General features: G+C 42.5%; 4 gene segments (V, D, J or C); all 4 read left to right on the top strand.

Moving 5' to 3' along the window:
• Window positions 1-3,439: 3,439 nt before the first annotated feature.
• LOC116721067 (T cell receptor alpha variable 3-like) lies at window positions 3,440-4,052 on the top strand (the record flags this gene model as incomplete). The annotated part of the segment is given in 2 exon segments: window positions 3,440-3,575; window positions 3,673-4,052. Coding segments are annotated over 2 exon segments (426 nt in total), but the record flags the coding sequence as incomplete, so codon positions are not given.
• A 2,553-nt stretch (window positions 4,053-6,605) lies between these two features.
• On the top strand, window positions 6,606-7,608 carry LOC116721065 (T cell receptor alpha variable 20-like). The segment is given in 2 exon segments: window positions 6,606-7,152; window positions 7,225-7,608. Coding segments are annotated over 2 exon segments (429 nt in total).
• A 3,418-nt stretch (window positions 7,609-11,026) lies between these two features.
• On the top strand, window positions 11,027-13,471 carry LOC116721069 (T cell receptor alpha variable 3-like). The segment is given in 2 exon segments: window positions 11,027-12,421; window positions 12,518-13,471. Coding segments are annotated over 2 exon segments (426 nt in total).
• A 2,309-nt stretch (window positions 13,472-15,780) lies between these two features.
• Window positions 15,781-16,524, top strand: LOC116721070 (T cell receptor alpha variable 8-2-like). The segment is given in 2 exon segments: window positions 15,781-15,936; window positions 16,029-16,524. Coding segments are annotated over 2 exon segments (426 nt in total).
• Window positions 16,525-19,351: the final 2,827 nt, after the last annotated feature.

Below are 19,351 nucleotides of genomic sequence, written 5' to 3'. Positions count from 1 at the left end.
AGACTCAGTGAAGCAGACAGAAGGAGAAGTTGTTGCTGCTGCAGGAGAATCACTGACTCTGAGATGTACTTATGAGACCAGTGGTACTAATTATGCCTTGTTCTGGTACAAACAAGGAGAAAACAGTTTCCTAAAGTACATGCTGAAAGAATATGCTAAAATAAGAGAAAATGATCCAGAGTTTAGCAAAGACAGATTTGGTGCAAAGGTCAACAACTCAGACTTTGACCTGAAGATCCAGGATCTCCGTCTGTCAGACTCTGCTGTGTACTACTGCGCTCTGCAGCCCACAGTGGCAGGAAACACCAGAACCCTGTACAAAAACCTGCAGTACTCCACAACAGCCACTAGAGGGCCTCACTCTCTGTAATGTTTGTCAGGATTCAGTCTGATTGTTTATGTGGTAATAAAAATCTGAGATGTTGAGCTGCATCACTGCTTTTCATACCAAAACGTTTCTCCAAAACAACAAACTGATAATATGATGTGATTTTGGATTAAACCTGTTATTGTTCATCTTTATCTAAATCTAACATCAAGATGAACATTTTCATAAATGAACAAAAATTTTGCAGCAGTATATAATAAATAAATCTGCAGCAATAGCCTGATTGGATGTGATCATGTCCTTGATCTAATCCTGGTAAAGAGTGGAATATGTCAAGTTCAATATTCATCGTTACTTTTAGTGAGAATAAAACAGAAAGAGAGTTTCTGCATCACTGAACTGTTTGTGTTGAGAAGGTTTGGATAAATGAGGGATGATGATGGAGCAGGGGTTAGGGTTAGGGTTAGGGTTAGGGCTCCACATTTTAGTTTGTTTTTGTTCATAGAAATGTTAAAAAATGGGGCCCTGTCAATTACAAAATTAATTATTTTGTGTTTTTTTAAATAGCTTTTAGAAGAAAAAATTAAACGTTCCTCCTCCCAGACCAAACAGGAGACATTTACCCTGAAGCTCCTGGATCTGCAGGAAATGGTTCCTGCTGGACGATGTTCAGCAGCAGTTAGTGGAAAACAAGAACGACTGCGGCTGTTATTATGCTGCTAAGAAAAATAATAAAGTTAGGTTTTCAAAAAATAGAGAGACATACATGTTGGTTTTGGCAGGAATTTGTCTTTATGGAAAAAGTATTATTAAATGTTTTAATATATAGTTTATCATATTCAAAACATTCTTAATTAAGAATGTTTTCAAAGTTAATTAACTATTGATTAATGGCTAAATAAGGTTTAGTTATTAAAAGTTTGTTCCAGTTTTCTGCTGCATCGTCTTGGAACCAGTGTCAGACATACATGAACCTAAAGGGTCTGTTGTCTCTAAATATTTCTCAGACTGTTCTTTGAGAAGGAAACATGTAAATTTATGACTGTGAACTTTTTCTGTTTTGCTGTGTGAATGTTCTGTAAATTGTGAGCTGCTGCCAGTCTTGGCCAGGATTCTCTTGTAAAAGATTTTTAATCTCTGTGGGATAAATCAATAATAATCATTATCTTATGATTCTTTCCTGACTGCCTGGCTCGCGTTATAAATCACATTGGTGTAACTGTGAGCTCTACAATGCACAGCGACCCAGAACAGCAGACAGGTGACTTTCTAGAGGACTAAAAGGTCACAGCAGCTCCACACCGACCAGGCACCGGCCCAGGGCAGCCGCCCCCCACAGAGGTCAGTCACTAGCAAAGCAAAGCAGCCTCCCAACCCAAAGAAGCAGCCTGAGACGCAGCTTGTCTGTCTTTCTGCAGAACTTCCTCCGGGTGATCTGTCCCGCTCCAGATCACCCGAAGACGTCACATCGTGTCCGGGGTCCACATGGACTCTCAGCCCAGATCACCTCGTAAATCCAGTAAACTTTATCTCTGCTCCATAGACCTCTGTTCACCTCTCATCTCCTTCATCAGCAGCTATTAACAAATCCTTTTTCTAAAGAAACCTCAGTGGATTGCTGTTTTAGAAATGCAAAGTGAAACGGATCAGAGATCTGAACCGACAGAGCCTGGATCTGATCTGGGTTTCTACGGCTTGTATTTTATTCAGGAATGTCAGCTTGGAGACAGGATGGAAGTGGAAAATCAAGGCAGAATCAAGATTAAGGTTTCTGTAAGACTGGCTTCACTTCACACATTTTAAAATCACTCAGCAGTTAATTATTCCCAAAACTGACGAACCAATGCAGATTAGAAGCTGAACAAATAAAGATGGTGGGGAAAGGGTCTCATCTTGCCAGTTAATGAGGTCAAATCATTTAATGCAATCAGAACAAAGGACTGAGAGTCTCATCTTCACAGGGAGAGCAGCTTGGGGGCGCTGCACACCTCAAAGGGCAAAGAGGACAGATTACCGCCCCACCTGGTGAGCTAAAGCCGGGGACTGATGGACGCCCCAGGAAACCCTGTGGCTCATGGCTGACCCTACATCTGACCTTAGACCTGACCTTAGACTTGACCCTACATCTGACCCTACATCTTACCCTACATCTGACCTTAGACCTGACCCTACACCTAACCTTAGACCTGACCTTAGACCTGACCCTACATCTGACCTTACATCTGACCTTACAACTGACCTTAGACCTGACCCTACCGCTGACCCTACATCTGACTGTTGGGGTCCAGGACTTGTGTTCTCCTATTCCTCCAGTCCTTTTCTGCAGCTTGTGTGATCTGCATCATGAGGGCGTCAGGCCGCAGGTATGATCCTCTGCAGTTTGTTTCCATCTCATCAGGTGTTCTACTTAAGAACACCTGATGTTCGGTTCAGCTAACCTTCCTGTCCGCTGCTGACCCCGTGGGCCACGCCCCCTCCCCGAGCGGTCTGCTGAATCCCTTCCTCTCCTGAGTACAGCTCTTCACTGGACTCTATTAATTAGAAATCTCTAAATTCTGCTTCCTTTCCTGAGAGTGTTTTGCATGTGGGTTAAACATATTCCAAAAACCAACATCACACTGACCTTCCATGTAGAGAAAACAGGTAATGGGCTTCAGGTAAAACCATGTTGGCCCAGTCCAACATGGTTCTGCCTCCAGGAACCATCCAGAGCTCAGCTTCCTCCTTCTCCTCATTAACCAGAACAGCTAGTCCAATCATTTCCTGTACTGTCTCTGCACTGGTTGGTCTTCAGACTCACACCACAGCAGGTAACTCTGACAGAGCTGTTTCTTCCTGTTAAAAGGAGGGAATGAATAAATTAAGGACTTGATGCAATCCACTGGATTACTGCATACAGAAAACCTTTTAATCAATTTGAATAAACTGAGCTTAATGCACTGATTTAGAATTTGTATTGATGATTCAGTTGAATTGACTGCAGATTTCTCAATACAAACTTTATATTTATGTTTTATAACAGTTTCATTTATTTCCATCAGAAAGCAGCTGAAGCTGAAAGTATGTTAGCCAGGAGGAAGAGGAGGAGGAGGAAGAGGAGCTGAGAGCTTCAGGGAGGAGCTGATCTGTTCCTGATCTCTAAAGAGACTCAAACTTCCTCCTTCAGTTCAGTTCAACTCTCCAACATTAACTCTGCTCAACATGGACTATTATGGTCTGTCTCTGCTCATCATCTCTCTGCTAACAGGTCACACTGTCTCTGTTTTTCAAAAACACATTTTCAAAGTTTTATTAATGTGAATTTATTTCCAGAAACTGAAACTAACAGATTTCTTTTCTTCTAGGAGTCAGATGCCAACAACTCACTGCGCTTCAGAAAGAAGAGTTCGCTGTAGAAAGCAGCAAAGTTACTCTGTCCTACACTTACTCCAAAACAGCCACTGGAACTGATTCTTTCTTCTGGTATCAACAATATCCTGGAAAACCTCCAGAGTTCCTGATCTCCCATTTAGGAACAGGAGCTAAACTCCAGGATCCGGTTCCTGGTTTCTCCTTCAACATGAATGCTGATAAAACCCAGATGGATCTGCTGATCTCCTCTGCTGCAGTGACAGACTCTGCTGTGTACTACTGCGCTGTGAGGCCCACAGTGACAGGAAACACCAGAACCCTGTACAAAAACCTGCAGTACTGTACAGCAGCCACTAGAGGGCCTCACTCCCTGTTAAACCACTAAAACCTGCAGTACTCCACAGTAGCCACTAGAGGGCCTCACTCCCTGTTAAACCACTAAAACCTGCAGTTCTCCACAGCAGCCACTAGAGGGCCTCCCTCACTGCTCGGTTTTCACAGAGGAAAATGAAACAATCCTAGTATTTGGTACATCATTGAACTAACATAAAACACACACACACAGAAACTAGATTATTCAGTCTGATTCTTTTCAAAGGGTGACTTTGAAAATCAATCAATAATATCAAGTTTTATTTTTATAGCATATTTCGGCAACAAGGCATTTCAAAGTGCTTTTCATCATAAAAATACAAAGTCATGCAGCATAGAATCAACAATCAAAACGTCACACCAAGTTATGTGCCATCGTTAAATTCTTAATTGATTCTGCTTCAAGCTCTAAACATTTAATCTAGATGAGTCAGTGTTTCAGCTGTTTTGTAGTTTTCTGAAAGTTTGTTCCAGTTTTGTGATGCATAGATGCTGAAAGCTGCTTCTCCTCATTTGGTTCTGGGGATGCAGAGCAGAACCAGAACCAGAACCAGAAGACCTAAGAGGTTCTGGGAGGTTGATACATGAGCAGCAGATCTTTAATGTATTGTGGTGCTAAACCGTTCAGTGATTTATAAACTACCAGCAATATTTTACAGTCTATTCTCTGAGCTTCAGGGAGCCAGTGGAGGGACTGTAGAACAGGGATGATTCGGATATTAAAGAAACTTTTGATATTATCACAATGACATTTCAGGTTTAATTACATGTATTTCTATTCACCAATAAGTCATTTCGAATCAATTACACATTCATTTCAACTGATCCAAGTAACAAATATTGCAGTAATCATTATTCAAGATCATTATTCAAGTTAGCTTAAAAAGTTTTTATCCTGCAGAAAAAATTATGTCACTTGCATCCATGATCCTGTTTTTCAATCATGTTCCAAAACTCATGATTACAGATGAACCAGAACCAGAAGCAGCTTTCAGCATCTATGCACCACAAATTTGGAACAAACTTCCAGAAAACTGTAAAACAGCTGAAACACTGACTTCTTTTAAATCTCGACTAAAAACCCACCTGTTTAGGATTGTATTTGAAATGTAATCAATTACAAATTTATTGATGGAACTTGACTTAATGCTGTGTTTTGATTGTTGATTCTATGTTGCTTTGTGTTTCTGTGTTTGTAATGATGTAAAGCACTTTGAAATGCCTTGCTGCTGAAATGTGCTATACAAATAAAATTTGATTGATTGATTGATAATTGTTTGAACATAGATAGAAAGAGTCGCATTTTGGCTCAGCTCTCTCTTCACCACAACAGACCGGTACAGCGCCCGCTTCACTGCAGACGCTGAGCCAATCCACCTGTCGATCTCACCTTCCATTTTTCCATCATTCATGAACCCAGAGATACTTCAACTCCTCCCCTTGGGGCAGGGCATCCCCCCGACCCAGAGACGGCACTCTACCTTTTTCTGGTTCAAGGTCCTCCTACTTGACAACACTCATCCTCATCCCGGCTGCTTCGCATCCGGTTGTGAATCGCTCCAGTAAAAGCGGTAGATCACAACCTAACGAAGCCAATATGAAAACATCATCTACAAAAGGCATAGTGGCGATCCTGAGGCCACCAAAATAAATCCACTTTATCTGCACCTAGAATCCATTACAAAGGGCGATCTTGGTGGCATTCAACTCTCACCAGAAACGAGCCCGACTTCCTTCCTGCAAAGCGTACCAGACTGACAGCAGCCAAACAGGGAACTAACAGCCCGTATCAAAGGCCTGGTACGCCATTCTCCAAGAGTAACCCCCACAGGACTCCAAGTGACACGGTCTCCAAGTCCTCTCCAAGTCCACATGTAGACTGGTTTGGCGAACTCCCAGAACCCCTAGGCCCCTGCTGTGGATATAGAGCTGGTCCAGTGTCCAACGATCAGAACCAGATCCAACGTCTCCAGGCTCTTCTTCCTCAGTGGAAGACGTGTTGGTGGGATTGAGGAGGCCCTTGAAGTATTCTGCTCACATAAGTTCCAACTCGGGGTCATCAGAACACCATTTCCACTGGAAACTGTATTGGTGGTGTACTGCTCTGCCTCCACTCCATGATGCCGGACTGAGGACCAGAAATGCCTCCAAGCTGTACAGAAGTCTTTCTCCATGGACTCTCCAAATTCCCATGGTGTATTTCTGCCTCAGCAACCACCCAAGCTGCATACCACTAGGACCGCTGGTACCCATCAGCTGCTTCTGGGGTCCCACAGGCCAACAAGGTCTGATGAGACTCCTTCTTCAGCCTGACAGCACCCTCACCACCGGCGTTCACCAGCAGGTTCCCAGGTTGCTGTTGGGTCAGGCACAGATAACCTTGCGGCCACACCTGCAGTCAGCTGCCTTAACGATGGAGGCATGGAACATGTCCGACTCTGACTCAGTGTTCCCCATCTCCCCTGGGATTTGCTCAATTGGGGGCAGTAATCAGAGGAAACATTTCTTTAAATGATTTGACTGGGACGGGGTCCAACATGCAAGTCGGAGTTTGGATGAATATAATATTTTTGATAACTTACTGACTGATAAACAGTCCAATCACACATCAGGTTCTATAGTTGCATTCATCCTCTCTTACTGAGGATGAAGTAATCATGTTTGGAAGGACAACGACAGTTTTAATAGAATCAGTTTTATTAATGAGAAACTTATAAAGTCACCACTGCTGAGTCAGTTACTTTGCAGTGAGACAGAAAAACTCTCGCCACCCAGGTTTTCTTGTAACTCCATGTGACCGTGCAAAAAAGATCTTGATTTCATCAAAAAAGCAAAAAAAGGATTAATTCAAGGAGGCTGAATACTGTGAGTCAATACAATCCCCTAAATGATCTGTTCTTTGGTCAGCTGAAGCTGTGAGTCTGTTAGCCAGGAGGAAGAGGAGGAAGAGGAGGAAGAGGAGGAGCTGATCTGTCCCTGATCTCTAAAGAGACTCAAACTTCCTCCTTCAGCTCAGCTCAACTCTCCAACATTAACTCTGCTCAACATGCTGTCTCTGCTCACATCTGGATTCACTCTGCTGGTTCTGATCACTGGATCAGGTTGGTTGGAGTCTTTCAGAGAATAATCTGATCCTTCTTGTTCTTCACTTATATCAGTTTTTCTTCCTTCAGGTGTAAACTGTCAACAACTCACTGCAGCGAAGACTGAGGAGTTCAGTTCAGAGGGCAGCTCTGTTACTCTGACCTGTAGTTACACCAAAGATTCTGCTAATTATTTATTCTGGTATCGACAAAATCCAGGAGAACCTCCAGAGTTCCTGAGGTCTCACTCACCTTCAGGTGGATCAGAACATCTGGACAGGATGACATTTAAAGGAAGCAAAGAAGAAATGTCCATGAAGATCTCCTCTGCTGCAGTGACAGACTCTGCTGTGTACTACTGCGCTGTGCAGCCCACAGTGACAGGAAACACCAGAACCCTGTACAAAAACCTGCAGTACTCCACAGAAGCCACTAGAGGGCCTCACTCCCTGTTAAACCACTAAAACCTGCAGTTCTCCACAGCAGCCACTAGAGGGCCTCACTCCCTGTTAAACCACTAAGACCTGCAGTACTCCACAGCAGCCACTAGAGGGCCTCACTCCCTGTTAAACCACTAAAACATGCAGTACTCCACAGCAGCCACTAGAGGGCCTCACTCCCTGTTAAACCACTACAACCTGCAGTACTCCACAGCAGCCACTAGAGGGCCACCCTCCCTGCTCTGCTTCTATGGTTTGTTAGGTTTCAGTCTGATTGTTTATGAGGCAATAAAAAAACTGAGCAGAGAGAAAACAATCCCTCTGATAAGTCGGTCTAATTGGATGACATTTGCATAACTATTTCTAAGAAATATTTTCATTATTGATCACTGGATCAGCTACATATTTTATAACCAGCAGTGTTTTATTAATGGCAGCCAAGATGCTATAAAGTTGCTGCTGGATACCTGCATGGCATCTCCGTCTGGACCTCAGAGAACAGAAAGACTCTGGCTCTTTCCATGCTACCAGCTCTCAGTGCTTTGGTACCAAAACCCATCCTGGGGATTGGTTGGACCACCAAGTCTGGCACATCGGACTCCTGCCAGTACCAGCTATTAAGAGCTGCCATGGACAGACAGCTTTCTTTTACATGCTATTTAAAGCCTGGAAAGAAATCTAACAGCTAAAAGCTTTTCAAATGTAAGGACTTTCTAAAAAGTCCTGTTTGTTATCTGATGGATAAACATTAGAATTAAGTAGGAACATGTTTATTATCCCAGACCCCAGACAGGACTCCTACCTGGACTCTGGCAGTCACACCTGACTGCAGCTTACCAACATGCTGACAATATTTTAGTAGTTTATCACTAAGGCGTAACTTCCTGAAGGTCTGGTGTGGACATGTCCCCACCAACTCTGGCCTGATGGGGACAGTCCCACCAATATTTCCTGCCCCTTTTGTCTTTATGTTTCTCTTGACTTATTTCCTGATGCACTTGAATAATCTGTGCTCCGCGCTCCCGGGGCTGGTGTTTATTGGTTGCCATGGCAACAAGTCTGCGTGTGACGTTAAGCTGACAGACTGAGAAAAAACCCTAACCCTATCACCAAGTGAAAGACATTATATAGATTAATTAGATGTTTTAACATATTTATATTTCGTAGTATGTTTAATAGCTGCTAAAAGGTTATTTTGGAAAAGTACTATTAAACTGACAACCTGATCAGGACGTATGTCCTAATTTTTGAATAAGACTGTACAGCATTCACATGTAAGTTTTGGTTTTATTCTTAGCACTAAAAAAGAAAAGACCTTTCAGTCACTGTGGGTGCATCAGCCCCCCGGCTCCTCCTCGTCCCCACCGACTGCAACACAAAGTTTGTCGGGATCTGTGTTTTCTCTGTGTTTATTTTGAGTTTTCTGTGTCCCTGAGTCTCCGTGCCTTCCTGTCTCCCCTTGATCATTCCCAGGTGTGTCTCGTTTCTGTGTATTTAATGCCACCTGTGTGTCTGCGTCCTCGTCGGGTCCTTGTCTTGCAGTCGTTTGTGCGTGTCGTATGCACCGTTTTGTTTGCTGTCCATTCTAATAACCAGTTGCTGCCGGCGTTGAGCCCTGGCTTCTGCTCAGTCGTGCTGCCTGGTGTTTTGGATTTTGCGCTTTCACCATTAAACTGTCATCATACATCTTACCTGGGTCTCAAGCGTCTGCCTCACCACCACCTCACACCAACTCGTGACAAGTTACACTCTTGGTTTATCATGAGTTAATTGCTGGGAGAACAGAGTCTCTCTCCAGGGAAATATCAAACAGCCAACATTTAAACCATGAGGCTGTTTGTGAACAAGCAGCAGATCACTTTTTAAATGATGACGAAGGCCATATGCTGAGCTGAGGATGCTGCCTGGACCCCATGAAGAGATGCAGAGACTGTAGATCTTTGGGAAACTCTGGACTGGCTTTGTTTCCTCCAGATTGTGCTCCGGTCTGTAAAATGGGCTTGTGTTTAATAAAAATGTTCTTTTTATTCATCTTAGCCTTCCTGTAGGTTTTTCACTTCCACATCTCACAGAGGGATGTTACAGACAAATCCATATCCACTCTTTGTAAGAATCTAGTTGACCTAAAATTAAACAAATTAGTATGACGTTTTGCCCTTAATAGTTCTGATAAGTTAGAAAATGGGAAAAAATCATGTTCAGCCGCAATAAGTTAGAAAATGTCAAGGATTGGATAATCTGCCGATTTAGCACATAAGTGTGTGTTTTGGTGTGTGTGTGGGTGTGGGTGTGTGTGTGTGTGTGTGGTCTTGTATTTGGTGCTCAATAAGGACCATTTCACTAACATACTATATTGTGGGGACCGACTAGTGGGGATGTAAGTCCAGTCCACAGGAAGTGATGTTTCTGAGTTAATTTAGAGTTGGGCTGGAAATTAATGTAAAGCCTCTGCAGAGACAGAGAAACAAATTATGTGTGTGTGTGTGTGTGTGCTGGTTTAGCTATCATTATGAGGACTTAATCTTGACAAACGACTAACATTGTGTGGACATTTATAGCTGTGAGGACATTTTGCCATGTCCACTCAATAAAAACACAATTTTTGAGTTAGGCGTTGGGAATAAGGTGGGAATGAAATGGCTCAGGGGAAATATCACGATTAGTTATAGAAATTAATGGGAGTGTGTGTTAGTGTGTGAGGGCGGAGTTCAACAAAGGCGGTGCTTCCTCAGGGCAGCATGCACACTGGAGCCGCTGCTGGCTGTGAAGAGAACAATAGTCAGACTGAATGTTGAACATCAGCTGCTTCCTCCTGCTGATTTAAACCTTGGTGGACAGATGGAACATTGGCTGTGGATTATTCTGGCTGCTCTTTTCTCTGGTAAGATACAAAGATCAACATGTTTCCTCTACATGGAGTAGAAGTCTTTAAAGCTGCTGATTGTTCTCCTTTAATCAATCATCTTTATTGATCCATCTCTTCCTCTGCATGTTCTGTTCTTCCCCAGAGTGTAAAGGAGACTCAGTGAAGCAGACAGAAGGAGAAGTTGTTGCTGCTGCAGGAGAATCACTGACTCTGAGATGTACCTATGAGAGCAGTGTGAGTGTCACATTGTTCTGGTACAAACAAGAAGGAAACAGTTTCCCAAAGTACATGCTGAAGCAGCTGCCATCGTCAAAATATAAAGCTCCAGATTTCAACAATGACAGATTTGATGCTGACTTCAATAAAGACAAGAAATCCTTCAACCTGAAGATCCAGGATCTCCGTCTGTCAGACTCTGCTGTGTACTACTGCGCTCTGCAGCCCACAGTGACAGGAAACACCAGAACCCTGTACAAAAACCTGCAGTTCTCCACAGCAGCCACTAGAGGGCCTCGTCACAACATTATGCCCAATCCATCGGATTTAAGGAGGAATAAGCACACAGATAATGGTAAAATATTTTAATGAAAAGTAAATGAGAAAGAAAACCTTAAATCAAGGTTGCAGAAAAGACTGGAAATGGGCAAGAAACACAAAGATGTTTCTACTGAGGACAGAATGGAGAATGACAGAGGGAGAAATGAAGAGTGAACTCAGAAAAGAGAGATGACTGCAGACTGACTGACTGAGAAAGATAATAATGTTAGATAAATATTAAGTCATTAAATGCAAACTTAGAATATAATAGGATATGCATATAATCAATTCAGTATGTATGATTTCATGGTTTCTGTTCATTAATTAATTTTATCTGTCAAAGACATAAAAGTCTGTGGGCGGGGCTAACACTGACCAAGGCTAACACTGAACGAAGCTAACACTGGGTGTGGCTAACATTGAGCGAAGCTAACATTGAGCTAAGCTAACACTGGATGTGGCTAACATTGAGCGAAGCTAGCACTGGGTGTGGCTAACATTGAGCGAAGCTAACATTGAGCGAAGCTAACATTGAGCGAAGCTAACACTGAGCGAAGCTAACATTGAGCGAAGCTAACACTGAGCGAAGCTAACATTGAGCTAAGCTAACACTGGGTGTGGCTAACATTGAGCGAAGCGAACATTGAGCGAAGCTAACACTGGGTGTGGCTAACATTGAGCGAACCTAACACTCAGCGAAGCTAACACTGAGCGAAGCTAACACTCACCTGTGGAAATCTGCTAGTTTATTCTGATTCTTTGAACATCAATAAAGTCTTTGACTTTATCTGGCTTTAACCTCTACCGATTAAATCTTTCAGTAATACGTTACTGAATGATACCAAGAAAAATAAAAAATATTTAATTTAAGGTCACAAAAGATGTTTCTCATTTGTTGTAGAATGTTTTCTTTGGCTGATAACTCTCACTCTTCTGATTGAAATTGATAACTGTGTATGTTATGTTTGTTTCACGTTTCACTCACTTTGGGTGACACAGCGCCCCCAGAGGTGAGGCGTAGCACTGCACTGCCTCGCATGAACCTTTCCATGTATTTAAACAGGTAAGGTGTAAAACTTTTGATATTACCAATAATAAAAACAAATTAATGGAAAGGTTTGAGTTTTCCTCATCGATGATGATGGAAAATGATGATGTTAGCATGTATTTAATTTTTCATGTGCCAAACGAGGTAAAGCCTCACCTGTAATCCTGACAGTGGATCACTGATGGATGATAATCTGCTGCTTCTTTGCTGTCTATTAATTATAAAATCTCTCCAATGAGTTCAGAGGAAAGTTGAGGAGGAGCTGAGAGAATCTGGGAGGAGCTGATCTATTGCTGAACTCTAGAGACTCAAACTTCCTCAGTTCAGTTCAGTTAAACTCTCCAACATTCACTCTGCTCAACATGCTGTCTCTGCTCATCGCCTCTCTGCTAACAGGTCAGCATTCCTCTGGTTTGAAAAATGTCCATTTTAAGTTTAATAATTGTAAATTTATTTCCAGAAACTGAAACTAACAGATTTCTTTTCTTCTAGGAGTCAGATGCCAACAACTCACTGCGCTTCAGAAAGAAGAGTTCGCTGTAGAAAGCAGCAAAGTTACTCTGTCCTACACTTACTCCAAAACAGCCACTGGAAGTGATTCTTTCTTCTGGTATCGACAATATCCTGGAAAACCTCCAGAGTTCCTGATCTCCCACTCAGGAACAGGAACACAAACTTCTCAGCCGCTTCCTGGTTTCTCCTTCAACGTGAATGCTGATAAAACCCAGATGGATCTGCTGATCTCCTCTGCTGCAGTGACAGACTCTGCTGTGTACTACTGCGCTGTGAAGCCCACAGTGACAGGAAACACAAGAACCCTGTACAAAAACCTGCAGTACTCCACAGCAGCCACTAGAGGGCCTCACTCCCTGTTAAACTACTGAATCATGCAGTACTCCACAGCAGCCACTAGAGGGCCTCACTCCCTGTTAAACTACTGAATCATGCAGTACTCCACAGCAGCCACTAGAGGGCCTCACTCCCTGTTAAACTACTGAATCATGCAGTACTCCACAGCAGCCACTAGAGGGCCTCACTCCCTGTTCGGTTGTCTAATGTTAGACCAAGCCAAACATGGTTTTTCTCTTGTGCTGATGATCCTGACAGATTGTTTTAGACTTTCTCAATGTTTATTATCTTATCTGCCAAAAATCCCTTCCTATTCTGTTTTTAGAAATGATAATGATGGATTTTCATTTCATTTTTCTGCAGCTTAACATTCATCAAGCTGAACAGTCGCATCGTTCCATCACACACTAAGCAGATGAATAAATGTAAGTACATATGAACAATGAAATGACTCCAATTAATTTATGAACCATCACCTGCTGTGGCCTGAAGGCAAAGTCTCACTCTTCTGTGTTCAATCTAACGTCTAATTGCTTCAGTGGCTCATGATGTTTTGGGCTTTTGCTCCTGGTTGATTTGATGATCTGGAGGCTGAATTCCTGCTCTGCTGTCACTCTGTCGACTGAAATTATACGCACCACTTCAGAGAAAGTTTTATAATCAGTCAACATCCATCTGATTTAAGAAAGAGAGAGATGGGTATATATATATAATTTAATTGGTAGATTTAATTACCTCCATAGTGTAATGTTTTCAGAAACAACTGGTCCTGGGTGTGAATTGTAATCCGTCAAAATGACAGATTGACTTCAGGTTTTTCAGTCACCATTTTAGAAACTATTCTACTTATTTATACCCAAATAATAAAGCTCCTGATAATGTAACTTTACAATATAGACAAGCCTGCAACAGCAGATCTTACAAGTCTCAGCACCACAGAGAGCGACTATGTCATTCTGAAATCCATCTGACATGAAGTTCAACAAACCAAGAGAACAACAGAAACATCAGGCTGCTGGTCACTAATGATGAAACGACACAAATTCAAATCAGTTCAGAACCGCGGATGGGTTCGGATCATCTTGACACTTTATCAATTTCTACTCAGAGCCTGGAGCAGCTAGCAACTGCTGAAGCTACGTTTATTGTTGGCGCGTTGAAGCGGGAACGACGCAGCGACTCCTGCGACGCCATCTTTGATCTTTGTAACTCCGTTCACACAAACTGGGCGGCTCCAATGGAAACCTTAACTATAAACGCCATTCTGCTTTCTTGGCTCAACAACGCTCAACAAGAACTGTTGAAAGCGACTTTAACTCAGCCTTCAGTCCCTGACATCACCGCTGCAGTACTCCACAGCAGCCACTAGAGGGCGTTTTCAATGGTTTGTTAGGGTTCAGTCTGATTGTTGTCGTGGTGATACTAAGATCATTATATTAAAATCAAGGCAAACATTTTTATAAACCAGTCACGTACATGGTAAAAACAGCAGCAATAACCTGGGCGGATATCGTAAAACCTCTGAAAGTCAAACTTTCACAAGCATTTTGGATTCATTTCAGTTTTTAGAAATCTGAAAATCACATTTGCCATAAGTTAAAGTGAACAAACAAAATAAAGTTCAGTTCTCAGGGATATTTTACTGACATCTGCTTCTTGCTGCTTCACTAGAGTCTGCAGCAACGTTACAACAAGTGAAGACGTTCAGATTGCAAGTGTTAGTCAGAAGAGGACGATAAAGGTCACAGCCTGGCATGCAGTGAACATGAGACCTTTTAAACATGATGCCAAACTGGACACCATGCCTGGAGCAGATCCTGAGCAGCTGCAGGCCCGTAGGGAGACAACAGGACCAGATCGTCTGCACACATTTACAAGATGGCTACCCACCATTCACCCAGTCTTATAGTCACTTAGTCCAGACAAATTATAAAGGTACAAGTTGGTCGTTAAATTAAAAGGCTTTGAGAGAGTGATGTGTGACGTGACCCGCTCAGCAAGTCTGGCTCTTTCTATTAAATCAAAAGTTCTTTAAACAATCGTTTCAAAGTCCTGGGGCTGAACATTTGCTTCCGATGTGCTGAAACATTTAGTACTTAGTCATTTGTTACACCGATACCCTAACAAGACCCTCAGTGTTCCACAATTTAGCTCAGTATGGTGAAAAGTTACCATCAAATTACCACTTTATTGTCGTCCAACTTCATTCCTATTTAAAACCCAAATGAAAAACTCAGAGCCTGCAGCTCACAGAAAACTAGAGGAAATAGACAAAACCTATCTTTTATTGTTAATGCAAAATGTTATGCACTTTTCATCTCTTCTCATCTGACAAGCTGGAATATAAGCAATATTGCTGCAAAATTTTCCACAAATGTTAAATAAATGTTGTGAAAAACTAACCTGAAGAAGCTGACCAGTGAAAAATTACAGTTTCTACAAGTTTTACTGCATTAAGTCTAAAGATCCACATCCCAGTGAATCATTTGGACTCGTTCTCGTTCAAACTGAGTCTTGATTAAATGTTACTGATTCACTTACTAAACTGATATTGGAAATTATTTTGAGGTTTTGATAATAAGGTGATACAATGCTGGAGCCAGTAGATTGTACAGATAAATGATTAAATATGAACAGATTGAAAATAATATTTCAGTTCTGGGGAGGGAAGGGCAGTGGGGGTTCTGAAAACATTATGATCCCTAGGAGGGCATGACAGAAAATAATGGAGAAACACTGGATTATTGTGACGAAGGCTGAATGATTGTGTTGATGAATTCTCGGGTTTTGGAGAAAACGTGTTTGTGTTCACTGTGTGTACGTCTGCCGTTCTTGCTGTTTGGAAATAACAGAGCACAAATTCATTTTTCCAGGTTTTTGTTCTTTCTCAATTTAACAGAGAAGAAGATGAAGAAGAGGAGGAGGAGGAGGGGAGAAAAACGGAGGAGCTGAATGACTGAAGAGACACTTCCTCATTCAATGCAGATCAGCAAACTAACCACCAACATTAACTCTCTTCAACATGGACTATGAGCTTTTGGTGATCATTACCTCACTAACAGGTCAGTTTGATGTTTGGTCAGGAATATGTTTATGACAAATCATAATAGAAATAAAAAACAATGAAAAAAGTTAACATTTTGTCTTTGCTCAGGTGTCATCTGTCAACACGTTACTCCAGTGAAAGACGAGAAGTCTGGTTCAGCAGACAGCCCTGTTTCTCTATCCTGCAACTACAGTAAAGGTGCAGCAGATTATTTCTTCTGGTATCGACAACATCCAGGGAAACCTCCAGAGTTCCTGACATTTAATACGGAAGTTGAAGAAACGCAGAAAGAATCTCGGTCTAGACTCTCTGGTAGAGTTCGAAAACAGGAAAGCCAGATGGATCTGCTGATCTCCTCTGCTGCAGTGACAGACTCTGCTGTGTACTACTGCGCTGTGAAGCCCACAGTGACAGGAAACACTAGAACCCAGTACAAAAACCTGCAGTACTCCACAGCAACCACTAGAGGGCCTCCCTCCCTGTTAATCCACTAAAACCTGCAGTACTCCACAGCAGCCACTAGAGGGCCTCACTCCCTGTTAAACCACTAAAACCTGCAGTACTCCACAGCAGCCACTAGAGGGCCTCACTCCCTGTTAAACCACTAAAACCTGCAGTACTCCACAGCAGCCACTAGAGGGCCTCACTCCCTGCTCTGCTTCTATGGTTTGTTAGGTTTCAGTCTGATTGTTTATGAGGCAATAAAAAAACTGAGCAGAGAGAAAACAATCCCTCTGATAAGTCGGTCTAATTGGATGACATTTGCATAACTATTTCTAAGAAATATTTTCATTATTGATCACTGGATCAGCTACATATTTTATAACCAGCAGTGTTTTATTAATGGCAGCCAAGATGCTATAAAGTTGCTGCTGGATAACTGCATGGCATCTCCATCTGGACCTCAGAGAACAGAAAGACTCTGGCTCTTTCCATGCTACCAGGTCTCAGTGCTTTGGTACCAAAACCCATCCTGGGTGTAACAGTTTCTGAGTTTGTTCTTCCACATGACTTTCTCAGCGTTTTCAGTTGCAATCTTATAACTTTCTTTGAGATGTGACTTGAGCTTTTCAACATACTGTGAATGAGATGTAGATGGTTTTTCAGACACAGGCAGTCCAAAAGCTAAGTCAACAGGAAGGCGGGGTTGCCGACCAAACATCAATTCATATGGGGAGTATCCAGTGACATCATTTCGGGTACAGTTGTAAGCGTGTACCAATGGTTTCACAAAATCTTTCCAGTGAGTTTTATCTTCTTTTTGCAGCGTACCCAACATGTTTAAGAGTGTTCGGTTGAATCGCTCCACAGGATTACCACGGGGATGGTAAGGTGTGGTCCTAATCTTTTGGATTCCTGTGATCTGACAGAGCTCTTTGATAGTATGAGATTCAAAATCAGTCCCTTGGTCGCTATGGAGACGCTCTGGCATTCCATAATGGACAAGGTAATTCTCCCATAGCGCTTTTGCTACGGTTTTGGCTCTTTGGTTTGGGGTTGGCACGGCAACAGCATATTTTGTGAAATGATCAGTTATCACTAGAACATTTTTGGTGTTGCTTCGGTCTGGTTCTATGGAGAGAAAGTCCATGCAGACAAGTTCGAGTGGTCTTGAGGTTTTAATGTTAACAAGTGGTGCAGCTTTCTCAGGTTGTGCTTTTCTTCGGATGCATCTCTCACAGTTCTTGAGTTTGTTACAGACATCAACTGCCATTCGTGGCCAGAAGAACCGTGATCTGACGAGGTCCAGAGTCCTTTCTGTACTCAAATGGCCCATCTGGTCATGAAGCTGGTTGAGGACCTCAGACCGCCATTCCTCTGGAAGTACAAGTTGGTAAGTAAGCTCACCTCCAATATTCCTCCTCCTGACAAGAACATTATTATGGAGCTCCAAGCGTGTAAGCTCTCGCAGGAGTAATGGCAGACCGGGGAGCTGTTCCCTCAGAAATGGCGGTGGGTTTTCCCCTCGTTCCAACTGAGCGATGATGTGCTGAATGACTGGATCGGCTCTCTGTTTGTCAGCAATTTCACCTTCAGAGAAAGATGGCACAACAGGTGAAGAGAACTGTAGATCATTAACAAAACTGTCTGGTAAACTGTCAGTGTTAATGGAGAGGGTTTGCACAAGAGCAACAACCTGGTCCAGGTTGGGTGAGCTGTACACCAGTTGCCTGTCACATATTGCTTGGACTGAGTGCTGGTCAATGGAAATACAGGATGGATGTTCCAGATGTTGTTCAGTGAACTTCAATATTCTCTCTTTCTCCTTAAGAGACAAAGGATCAGCCACCTCTTCAGCATGAGGTCGCCGAGAGAGACCATCAGCATCCACATTTAACCTGCCAGCCCGATAAATGATCTTAAAAGTAAAAGTTGAAAGAGCAGAAAGCCATCTATAACTTGTAGCATCCAATTTAGCAGAAGTTAGCAGATATGTCAATGGGTTGCTATCTGTAACCACAGTGAAATCGGATCCATACAGGTAGTCATAAAATTTTTCTGTAACTGCCCATTTTGGGGTCAAGGTAATGTTGCAACTTCATCTGTTTTGATTTTTTCTGACAGGGTGGATATCCAGCTGTTAACTCATTGAGAGGTTTGACCACTGATGAGAACCCTTCCACAAACCGGCGATAATACCCTGCAAAACCAAGGAATGATCTGAGCTCTTTTAAATTCTGAGGAACCGGCCAAGATGTTAAGGTGGAAATCTTGTCTGGATCTGTCTCCACTCCATCCCTTGAAACTACATGTCCAAGGTAGCGAACAGATGTCTGAAAGAAAACACACTTTTCAACTGACAGCTTCAATCCAAATTCTTTCAGGCGTTGAAGAACTTTCTTCAACCGAAGTTCATGCTCTTCTAGAGTTGGTGCAAACACTATTAAATCGTCAATGAAAACAAGCACTTCTTTTAAATTCATGTCTCCCATGCACCGCTCCATGAGGCGTTGAAAGGTGCTAGGAGCATTAGTTACACCTTGAGGCATACGATTAAATTCGTAAAATCCAAGCGGACAGACAAATGCAGTTTTATTTTTGTCTGATTCATTCATCTCAATCTGGTAGTAACCAGATTTTAAATCCAGTGTGGAGAACCACGTCGAGCCAGACAGTGCTGAAAATGTGTCCTCCAGCTTTGGCAAAGCATATGCATCCCTGATGGTCTGTGCGTTCAACTTCCTGTAATCAATACAGAGCCGTACTGCACCATTTTTCTTCCGCACTACAACTATGGGGGAAGCAAAGGGTGAATTGGATTCACGTATAACACCAGATTGCAGCAGTTCTTGAATATGTCTATGTACCGCATCCACATCTAGGGGGTGGATGGGTCTTGGTCGCTGTTTAAAAGCAGTGGGATCTGATAGCTTGATCTCATGCTTGACCTTATCTGTACGACCAAAATCAAGATCATACTTTGAAAAAAC

This window comes from Xiphophorus hellerii, chromosome 6 (genome assembly GCF_003331165.1).
Source record: "Xiphophorus hellerii strain 12219 chromosome 6, Xiphophorus_hellerii-4.1, whole genome shotgun sequence".
Taxonomy (NCBI): Eukaryota; Metazoa; Chordata; class Actinopteri; order Cyprinodontiformes; family Poeciliidae; genus Xiphophorus; species Xiphophorus hellerii.
This window is presented reverse-complemented; position numbering and strand designations above follow the sequence as displayed.